General features: G+C 47.5%; 1 protein-coding gene across 3 annotated transcripts in view; it reads left to right on the top strand.

The window, feature by feature from the left end:
• LOC109891951 (serine/threonine-protein kinase N1-like) overlaps positions 1–9,853 on the top strand; it is a 42,573-nt gene extending 32,720 nt beyond the window's left edge. For 2 of the 3 annotated variants that reach the window (XM_031827679.1, XM_031827678.1), the window contains exons 11-23: positions 429–501; positions 1,571–1,703; positions 1,820–1,907; positions 2,700–2,785; positions 3,115–3,187; positions 3,286–3,377; positions 3,778–3,954; positions 4,154–4,216; positions 4,340–4,416; positions 4,679–4,821; positions 5,965–6,072; positions 6,335–6,415; positions 8,766–9,850. In XM_031827679.1, the coding sequence (XP_031683539.1) occupies positions 429–501; positions 1,571–1,703; positions 1,820–1,907; positions 2,700–2,785; positions 3,115–3,187; positions 3,286–3,377; positions 3,778–3,954; positions 4,154–4,216; positions 4,340–4,416; positions 4,679–4,821; positions 5,965–6,072; positions 6,335–6,415; positions 8,766–8,969 (1,398 nt within the window). In that variant the 3' untranslated portion in view covers positions 8,970–9,850. Of the gene's footprint in view, positions 1–428; positions 502–1,570; positions 1,704–1,819; positions 1,908–2,699; positions 2,786–3,114; positions 3,188–3,285; positions 3,378–3,777; positions 3,955–4,153; positions 4,217–4,339; positions 4,417–4,678; positions 4,822–5,964; positions 6,073–6,334; positions 6,416–8,765 lie in introns of all 3 variants that reach the window. The other variant, XM_031827677.1, reaches the window with a different exon arrangement.
• Positions 9,854–11,062: the final 1,209 nt, after the last annotated feature.

Raw genomic sequence — 11,062 nt, forward strand, 5'->3', positions numbered from 1 at the left:
GCACTGCAGTGCTAGCTAGCTGTAGTTTATGCTTTACTAGATGAATTATCTTGCAGTTCATGCTGCAAGAGCTCTGATAGGTTGGAGGACGCCCTCCGGATGTTGTCATAATTACTGTGTAAATCTATGGAATGGGGTGAGGACCATGAGCCTCCTAGGTTTTGTATTGAAGTCAATGTACCCAGAGGGTGGAAACTACCAGCTAGACTATGCTACCCTACAGAGTGATGTTGAAGCTACTGTAGACCATTGCAAAGCAGTGTGTTTTAATCAATTATATGGTTACGTGAATATATTTAGTATAGTTTTCTCTAAAAAGGATAACTTTTTTAGATGTTTCACTATTTAAATTTTTTTTTAATTCACTGAGGAGGATGGTCCTCCCCTTTCTCCTCTGATGAGTCTCCACTGATATGTGTGTATTTCAGGTAATGTTCTTCAACCCAGTCATAGTGAGAGGCCGAAGACTGCAGAGACAAAAGGTTTTCTCCAAACAGCATGGTAAGATAAGTTTTTCTCAGAACAGTGTGTTGTGTTAGTATGTGTAAACTCTTAGATAAAGCCCCATCTTGTTCTTTATGTTGTCAGCAGCTGCCAAGCCTGGCTCCATGTATCAAATCAAAATCAAATCAAATCAAATTTATTTATATAGCCCTTTGTACATCAGCTGATATCTCAAAGTGCTGTACAGAAACCCAGCCTAAAACCACAAACAGCAAGCAATGCAGGTGTAGAAGCACGGTGGCTAGGAAAAACTCCCTAGAAAGGCCAAAACCTAGGAAAAACCTAGAGAGAAACCAGGCTATGTGGGGTGGCCAGTCCTCTTCTGGCTGTGCCGGGTGGAGATTATAACAGAACATGGCCAAGATGTTCAAATGTTCATAAATGACCAGCATGGTCGAATAATAATAAGGCAGAACAGTTGAAACTGGAGCAGCAGCACGGCCAGGTGGACTGGGGACAGCAAGGAGTCATCATGTCAGGTAGTCCTGGGGCATGTATCCCAGCATCCCTATAGGGCTCACACCTGCATCACTGACGCCCCACTGCTTCCCCACTGAGTAGCATGGAGTTGCCCCCTAGACACCGATCTACAGACAGTTTAGTGGTTTACCCCTAACATTGGGATTGGGGGAGGTCCTAGATATGTGACTACATGCAACCTCCACCCAGAACCCACTTTGTAACTTTGTATCCCTCTGTGCTCTGTATTGCCATCTAGTGTTGAAATTAGCAGTGCTGTGGATTAATCTGATGGTTTTAGGTGGTTTAATGCTTTGGAGTATGACAACTTGAGTGTGTCGGGGGTTGAAACGTCTTCAGTGTAATCTGGGCAGTCCTAATGGATTGAGTAAAACATGTAAAAAGTTTCTGCGTGAACAGGATAGATTGCATTTCAGGGGGATTTGTGTTTATCAGTATATCTTATTGCCGTGTGTGTGTGTGTGTGTGTGTGTGTGTGTGTGTGTGTGTGTGTGTGTGTGTGTGTGTGTGTGTGTGTGTGTGTGTGTGTGTGTGTGTGTGTGTGTGTGTGTGTGTGTGTGTGTGTGTGTGTGTGTGTGTGTTGCAGGTAAATCGTTCCTGCGTGCTCATCAGATGAATGTTGACATCGCCACCTGGGTCCGCCTCCTGAGGAACGCCATCCCTACTGGAAATAACGTTCCCAGCTACACCCCACACTCACACTTACGCTCACATTCTGGGTACTGTACACACACACAGATAGCCTTTCTCATACCTCTTTAATGCTTCAGACAGCAAGCACAACATATACTGTACATGGAGAGACTGTTGACTGGTGTTTCTGTGTGTGTCGTAGGGAGATCTCAGTGGAGAAGCTGACTATGGAGAGCGACTCTCCTCTGAGACCTGAGATCAGGAGAGACGCTTTTGACACACCCCACCTGGTGAGAAGAAGAGAAGGAAGGGATGAACAGAGGGATGAGGGAGGGAGGGATGGGAGGAGGGAGGGATGGGAGGATGAGGGAGGGAGAGAGGGATGAGAGGATGGAGGGAGGGATGGGAGGATAGAGGGAGGGTGCGGCGATGGAGGGATAATCATCTGATAGCCATCTCTGTAGTATCACATTCCTTTTGGCCATTCCCTCCAGAAAGCCTTTGATTAAAAAACAGTGGTTCAGTCATATTGGACTATTAGACTAGGATGAATCTGGAGCGAGACAGAGCAGGGCCTTGGAGGAAGGAGAGGAGAGAGGTAACAATAAGAGGGGAAAGGGAGAAATCCACACTAATTAGACCAAATTGGATTGAATGAGCTTTAATTAGATCAAAGCCCAATCTGTGTTAGATTCCAAGTGTGGAAAACATGATTGGCACGAGAGGACAGAGAGAGAGGGACAGAGGGAGAGGGACAGAGGGAGTGAGGGAGGGAGAGGGAGAGAGATGCGGAGGAAGGGAGGGCCTTGGTAACAGATGGTATGGTCAGTGGGGCTGGGGGATTACTGGATTAGTTACTCTAGTGTTTTTCGAGAACTAATTAACAGTAACGAGGAAAGGGGAATGAGCAGCCATCCAGCCAGCAGGGAACTGGCTACTAATAATGAGGAGTGACAAAATTACTGTTGCCCTGTCTGTCTGTTTTTCCTTCTCCCTCTCTCACCTTCTCCCTCATACTCTCTACCTATCCCTCTCCCCTCTTTATATGTCTCTCTCCATCTCTCTTTTTCTCTCACTCTCAGGAACAGCCTGTGATTGAGCCCTTGTCCCCTCCGGACCTCGCCCAAGGGCAGCCAACCAGAACCCTATCCACGAGTTCCTTGCGCAGGTACAGCAACATGCAGAGTTGGCACAGTGTGTCCTCACACTCACACCTGAGTACATCCTCTCACAATATGGCCCCTACAGTATGATGCTGGAGAAACACGCCCACTCACAATATGGCCACATGACCTGACCTCCTCTATAACATGTTACTGTAGCCACAGAGACATATATCACAGCAACATGCTCTCTATAGAAGTGCTAGGTAGACACAAAACACCAGATAATACTGCATCCTGTTTCTTCAGCTAGCAGATGAACATTCAACATGGTAAAGTAAAGGCTATTTCAGTGATTGTGATCATTATTATTTTCTTTGTGTCCTGTTATTAGACCGAGCAAAGGCCCTCTGTGTCTGCAGGACTTCAAGCTGATCGCTGTGCTGGGCAGGGGACACTTTGGCAAAGTATGTGTCCTCACATTTGAAATATCCTCCCTTTGTTTGGAAGTTCTCCATCCAGAGGATTCAGGTCGAGATCCACATGAACCACTGGTGTTTTCCAGGTGTTGTTGTCGGAGTACAAGAGGACAGGCAGTGTGTACGCTATCAAAGCATTGAAGAAGGGAGACATTGTGGCGCGGGACGAAGTGGACAGGTATGGATCAACACTAGAATGCAACACAGGCCAAGGCAGATATCATGCCTCTCTCTGACAATATATGACCTCCATCATGGTGAAATTTCTATGACTGGATTGTCTAGTTTTATATACAGTTGTGCCACAATATTATTGTCAACACAAAACTGATCAGCAACAAACCATGGAAAACATATACACTGTACAAGTTAACTGTGTGTTTACATACTGTAATGGACATTAGACAGTTGTCTCTCTTTCCTGTTGTCTTCTATCATTCTCTCCCTCTCCTCTCTCCTTCTTCCTCTCCTCTCTCCTTCTCCCTCTCCTCTCTCCTTCTCCCCTCTCCTCTCTCTCTCCTCTCCTCTCTCCTTCTCCCTCTCATCTCTCCTTCTCCCTCTCCTCTCTCCCTCCTCAGTTTGATGTGTGAGAAGCGTATTTTTGAGACGGTGAACAGCTCCCACCATCCCTTCCTGGTCAACCTGTTTGCATGTTTCCAGACCCCAGAACATGTGTGCTTCGTCATGGAGTACACGGCTGGGGGTGACCTCATGATGCACATCCACGCAGACGTCTTTACAGAGCCCCGAGCCGTGTGGGTACCGCTGTGTATTTCTGTGTTTGCTGTGTTCTACTGAATGTGTAACGGAACATGGGGGAGGAGCAGACATGCTTTGAGATATGTATATTTGTGTTCATATGGTTGTGTACTGTATGCGTACTCATATCCATCCACGGTCTGCTGTTACTGTCGTCTGTCTGTCTGTCTGTCTGTTTGTCTGTTTGTCCTGCAGGTTCTACGCAGCCTGTGTGGTTTTGGGCCTGCAGTTTCTTCATGACCATAAGATTGTGTACCGGTGAGTACTCTGGGTAGACATGAAACACAGAACACATGAAAGACAGGCACCCTCTCATCCTCCTACCCCTTCATCCTCAGAGTACTCATCAATTTTGAATTAATCTTCATCCCTCCTCCTCAGGGACCTTAAACTCGATAACTTGTTGCTGGATACACAGGGCTACGTGAAGATCGCAGACTTCGGGCTCTGCAAAGAGGGTATGTTCTCTATAACTTATTCATCATGTCTCCAGAGCTCTGTAAGGATGCAAGGTCATAGCGGTTGTAGTTTGGAGTACTTTTGAGTCTTATTATTGAAGCCTCTTTTTGCTAATGAGCTCATGTTTTTCTATATTTGTGACTCAGTTTGTGTTTCTCTCGCTCTCCTTCCTCTCTCTGTTTTTCTCTCACAACAACCTCTCTCTCACTGCTTCTCTTTTCTTCCCTTCGTCTCATTCCTGATCTCTCTCTACTTCCCCAGGTATGGGCTATGGGGACAGGACCAGTACGTTCTGTGGTACTCCTGAGTTCCTGGCTCCAGAGGTTCTGACAGACACCTCCTACACCAGGGCAGTGGACTGGTGGGGCCTGGGAGTACTGGTGTATGAGATGCTGGTGGGAGAGGTAAGAGACTTGACTCTAAAAACCTCTTCAGAGAATTATATAAATATGACTCCATACATATCTAGTCTTATTATTTAGACATGCTCTGGAACTTTGGCGACGACTAAAGTATTTTTTAAACCTCCCGCTTTGGGTTGGATGTGTCAATGTGTAGTTCATACATGCATAGTTCATTAGGAGAATTACTGTCTTACCTCAGTTAGCCACGAAATCCCTAGTTCTGGAAGCTGTGCTGCACCATTTTCCCCTCACGTGGTCCAACCCCCTAGCAATTCGAGTTCAACCAATGAGCTTCAGCCCCTCGCCATATGAGTGACAGCTATCAAGATGCACCCACAGCAGAGCGAGAGAGAGGCAATTTCAGGGGACCACTTTCAGAGCTACTGGCTAAAAAGTATACAAAAGTACCGGAGAATCCCTTTAATGAGTTAAGCCCTTACCTTTAAAGTAATATATACTTTAAGCCAGTAATATATACTTTAAGCCTTTATGGTAATACAGTACTTTAGTCTATATTACATAAAGTGATGTGTATTTGAGCCATATGTTACATAAACTAATATAGTGTAACGACTCACTAAGCATGGTGGGGTGATGGATAGATGGCAATGATGAGTAATAATGACAGAAGTCCAACACAGAGGCACAATTTAAGCCAAGCTGGCATATTTATTCAAAATAAAAGGGTCACGAAGATAGTTCTCAAACTGTAACTGAAAACAAAACACTCTCCCACAGAGGGCTTAACTGAACTTAAAGTTAAACTAAACTTAAACTAGCTGGGCTGCTACCCAGCTTACCAGCTTCACAATGTCCATGTGCTTCAAACAAATGTCTATAGAGCTCAGCCTTCGGCATCTAGCCAGGAGCTTTTCCCAAATGTCTGTAATGCTCGGCCTGCAGCATTCAGCCAGTAGCTCCTCTTCTGATGCTGAACTTGCACCTTATACGCCCCAGGTGTATTGCAGCCTAAGGAGGCTGAGTGGCTTCAGATGTGGGGCTTGGCACTGCAGCCTAAAAATGCTGGTTGTGGGGTGTGGCTTACACTCCAAACAGTGGCATTCCCTGGCCACATCACCGGGGCGCCATAATAGGTTAAATGAGTGGCTGCGAGCGTGACAGTGTGGTCTATGTGTGTGTCAGTCTCCATTCCCAGGTGATGATGAAGAGGAGGTGTTTGACAGCATTGTGAATGACGAGGTGCGCTACCCTCGCTTCCTCTCCACAGAGGCCATCGGCATCATGAGACGGGTAAGCTCCTCCCCCAACATTCACATCCCACCAATCACCAGTGGACTAAGAGAGAATCTCATTGATCGACATGGTCAGTTTGGTCACTGTAAAGGTGGAGCCATTTTGCTTCCAGTTTTCAGTCAGTGGGTTTTCTGTGAAAGAAATGCATGTATGATGTTTTTTCAGCTGTTAGCCATCTGTGTGTGTTGCTAGCTGGTGTTGGGTCTGTGCTGTGAGTTGTTATGTCTGGGTTGAGGTGTTTGTTGTTTTCTGTTGCCAGTTGTTGAGGAGGAACCCGGAGCGGCGCCTAGGCTCTGGTGAGAAAGATGCTGATGATGTCAAGAAACAGCCTTTCTTTAGGGTGAGTCTCTCTCTTGCTCTCAAGGTCTTTCTCTCTCTCAAGGTCTCTCTCTCTCGTTCCCTCTCTCTCTCCCTCAAGTTCCCTCTCTCTCTCAAGTTCCCCCTTTCTCTCTTTCTCAAGTTCCCTCTCTCTCTCAAGTTCCCTCTTTCTCTCTCTCAAGTTCCCTCTTTCTCTCTCTCTCAAGTTATCTCTCTCTCAAGTTCACTCTTTCTCTCTCTCTCAAGTTATCTCTCTCAAGTTATCTCTCTCTCTCAAGTTCCCTCTTGCTCTCTCTCTCTCTCAAGTTCCCTTGCTCTCTCTCTCTCAAGTTCCCTCTTGCTCTCCCTCGCTCTCTCTCGCTCTCAAGTTCCCTCTTGCTCTCTCTCTCTCAAGTTCCCTTGCTCTCTCTCTCTGAAGTTCACTCTCTCTCTCTCAAGTTCCCTCTTGCTCTCTCTCGCTCTCAAGTTCCCTCTTGCTCTCTCTCAAGTTCCCTCGCTCTCTCTCTTACAAGTTCCCTCGCTCTCTCTCTCTCAAGTTCACTCGCTCTCTCTCTCAAGTTCCCTCTTGCTCTCTCTCTCTCAAGTTCCCTCTCGCTCTCTCTCGCTCTCTCTCTCAAGTTCCCTCTTGCTCTCTCTCGCTCTCTCTCTCTCAAGTTCCCTCTTTCTCAAGGTCCCTCGCGCTCTCTTTAGGACCCTCGCACTCTCTCTCAAGGTCCCTCGCTCTCGCTCTCTCTCTCTCAAGTTCCCTCTTGCTCTCTCTCAAGTTCCCTTGCTCTCTCTCTCTCAAGTTCCCTTGCTCTCTCTCTCTCTCAAGTTCCCTTGCTCTCTCTCTCTCAAGTTCCCTCTTGCTCTCTCTCGCTCTCTCTCTCAAGTTCACTCTTGCTCTCTCTCAAGTTCCCTCTTGCTCTCTCTCTCTCAAGTTCCCTCTTTCTCAAGGTCCCTCGCGCTCTCTCTCAAGGTCCCTCGCGCTCTCTCTCAAGTTCCCTCTCTCTCTCTCTCAAGGTCCCTCTCTCTCTCTCTCAAGGTCCCTCGCTCTCTCTCTCAAGTTCCCTCATTCGCTCTCTCTCTCAAGTTCCCTCATTCGCTCTCTCTCAAGTTCCCTCATTCGCTCTCTCTCTCTCAAGTTCCCTCATTCGCTCTCTCTCTCAAGTTCCCTCGCTCTCTCTCTCAAGTTCCCTCGCTCTCTCTCTCAAGTTCCCTCGCTCTCTCTCTCAAGTTCCCTCGCTCTCTCTCTCAAGTTCCCTCTTGCTCTCTCTCTCTCTCAAGGTCTCTCTCTCTCTCTCAAGGTCTCTCTCTCTCTCTCAAGGTCTCTCTCTCTCTCTCAAGGTCTCTCTCTCTCTCTCAAGTTCCCTCGCTCTCTCTCTCTCTCAAGTTCCCTCGCTCTCTCTCAAGTTCCCTCTTGCTCTCTCTCTCTCAAGGTCTCTCTCTCTCTCAAGTTCCCTCTTGCTCTCTCTCTCAAGGTCTCTCTCTCTCTCAAGGTCTCTCTCTCTCTCAAGGTCCCTCTCTCTCTCTCTCTCTCTCTCTCTCAAGGTCCCTCTCTCTCTCTCTCTCTCAAGGTCCCTCTCTCTCTCTCTCTCTCAAGGTCCCTCTCTCTCTCTCTCTCAAGGTCCCTCTCTCTCTCTCTCTCAAGGTCCCTCTCTCTCTCTCTCTCAAGGTCCCTCTCTCTCTCTCTCTCAAGGTCCCTCTCTCTCTCTCTCTCAAGGTCCCTCTCTCTCTCTCTCTCAAGGTCCCTCTCTCTCTCTCTCTCAAGGTCCCTCTCTCTCTCTCTCTCAAGGTCCCTCTCTCTCTCTCTCTCAAGGTCCCTCTCTCTCTCTCTCTCAAGGTCCCTCTCTCTCTCAAGGTCCCTCTCTCTCTCAAGGTCCCTCTCTCTCTCTCTCTCAAGGTCCCTCTCTCTCTCTCAAGGTCCCTCGCTCTCTCTCTCTCAAGGTCCCTCGCTCTCTCTCTCTCAAGGTCCCTCGCTCTCTCTCTCTCAAGGTCCCTCGCTCTCTCTCTCTCAAGGTCCCTCGCTCTCTCTCTCTCAAGGTCCCTCGCTCTCTCTCTCTCAAGGTCCCTCGCTCTCTCTCTCTCAAGGTCCCTCGCTCTCTTTCTCTCTCTCAAGGTCCCTCGCTCTCTTTCTCTCTCTCAAGTTTCCTCGCTCTCTCCCTCGCTCTCTCTCTCTCTCAAACACAGACACACATGTCATTAGTTAACATTCCTTATAAACCACTGATTAAACAATTTTTATGTAATCAATGAGCCTGTTAAATAGTTCCAGCATCTGCTTCAATTCTATGTGGTAGTGTCACATCACAGGTTGCTGTTTTCAGTTGCAAAGATGATTCAATTCACCTGGATTCTATGAACCAATCCGGTCTCTCTGTTCCCCCTCTCAGAGTGTGGACTGGGAAGCGCTGCTGCAGAGGCGGCTCCCGCCCCCGTTCGTCCCCAACATCAAGGGGAGGGAGGACGTCAGCAACTTTGACGAGGAGTTCACCACTGAGACCCCCGCCCTCACGCCGCCCCGCGAACGCCGCACCCTCTCCCGCAAGGACCAGGACTGCTTCAAAGACTTTGACTACGTCTCTGACCTCTGCTAAGGGTCAAGGTCAGACTCTTCCTTTATACTGTAAGAGGAACTGACGAGGGACTCTGCACTGCGAGGGGGATGTTACCAGGAGAGGTTTACTGCTGTTCTGTCCTGTCTGAACTGTGAAGAGGCAGGATAAAGTTACGGGAGGATGTGAATGCGTGCTGCATAGATACTGACCTCTATGGATTTCTGGAGGGCCTTTTATAGGATGATACATGAAGATACGCTCAGTGGATGAGTGCTGGGACACAGTATCTGTGCAGCATAGCAACACTGGAACTGAGTAAAGTTTATTTCCCTATCGAAAGTAATGGAGCCCACTTAAAAGATGAAAAGTATATTCTCTGTAGAAGACAATACAGTTGGTGCAGGGATCATCAGATATGATTACTCTCAAATGGACCTCTCTCTATTGCCTCTCTGTCTGCTGTCTCTCCTCTCCCTTTATCGTTTGAGGCTGCTTACTGTTTCTGTGTGTAAATTCTGATCCTGCCTCAGTCTGTTCCCATTGCTGTCCATCTAGAGTCCTGCACCTCTCATAAATGACCACAGGGTGGAGCCATAGAGAAGGTCAAGTGTTCCAAAGAAATTGAGATGAGTGGGGTGCAGATTCAGTGTATGACGACTGTCAAGGGATGCTAGTGAGGATGATGAGGTTGGAAGGTTGAGGTGTTTTTCTGTGTTTGTGCTGGGTTCTCACTATGTCATGTTACCCATCGTCTTCAAATGGGATACTCCTCTACTGTCCCCACTCGGTACGTCAGTGAGTTTTATCCTCAATCATTTAGAATTATTTTTCTGTGATTTTAGTTTCATTCTGGTGTTTGATTTGTCAATCATGCTGATGTTATGTCTAGAATTGTGACTTAGTAAAAATGTGAACTCAATGGACTGACTCGCAGCTTTGTGACTCTTCAGCCCAATTACCATTCAGCCAGCTACATTAGCAGCAATTCTTTTAACTTAATTTTTCATTTTTGTGATATACAACCTACAACATGAGTACAGTAGTGTATATTGTCTCACACAATCCAAACTAATATAACTACATTTGTTTGTCATCCAGGATTGTCTGAACTCCATTTAAAGCACTGTTAATGCCTGCCGTTACATTCATTATGTTGAATAATAGAACAGAGCAGAGTGTGCTGCATGTCACCAGACACCGTTAGCAGTAGCGGATAAACCATGAAGACACTCAGTCCTAATGGGCCAAACACGTCTTTTCCATCATTGTGTGTGTGTGTGTGTGTGTGTGTGTGTGTGTGTGTGTGTGTGTGTGTGTGTGTGTGTGTGTGTGTGTGTTCTCTCCAGGTCAGAAACACACTGTGGAATTTGGAGTCTCTCTGCTGTAGATTCACATAAACAATGAATGACTAGGCCTAAGGTCAACATAATGCAATATAATAAAATGGATGAGAATGAAACGGTCAGTAGAGCAGGGCCTCCATAGTGGTGCAGCGGTCTAAGGCCCTGCATCGCAATGCTAGAGGGGTCATTACAGACCCGGGTTCGTTCCCAGGCTGTGTCACAACCGGCCGTGATCGGGAGTCCCTTTGGGCGGCGTACAATTGGCCCAGCGTCGTCCGGGTTAGGGGAGGTTTGGCTATACTTGGCTCATCGCGCTTTAGCGACTCCTTGTGGCGGGCCGGACGCCTGCAGGTTGACCTTGGTCGTCAGTTGAACGGGGTTTCCTCCAACACATTGGTGCGGGCAGGTGTTAAGAAGCATGGTTTGGCGGTTCATGTTTCGGAGGACGCATCACTCGACCTTTGCCTCCCGAGACAGTTGGGGAGTTGCAGCAATGAAACAAGGTCGAAATTGGGGAGAAAAAGGGGGTGAAATACAACAAATAAAAAAAGAGGTAATTTTAGCCCAGCGTGTTATGCCATCACAGAGCAATAGTTACAGCAGTGCTCAGTGATCTCAGGGGGCTGGAACTATGTCTGAAACAGAGAGTACCAACCAGCAAGAAAGTAGACAAAGACTGACACAGTGGGCCACCAGTGCAGGTAGGTAGGTGTAGAGATGGTGACATATGGCATGGACAAAGAAATAGGAGCGACACTCTAGCACCCTGAGAACAGAGCTGAGTCTGAT

Source organism: Oncorhynchus kisutch, linkage group LG6 (genome assembly GCF_002021735.2).
Source record: "Oncorhynchus kisutch isolate 150728-3 linkage group LG6, Okis_V2, whole genome shotgun sequence".
NCBI lineage: Eukaryota > Metazoa > Chordata > Actinopteri > Salmoniformes > Salmonidae > Oncorhynchus > Oncorhynchus kisutch.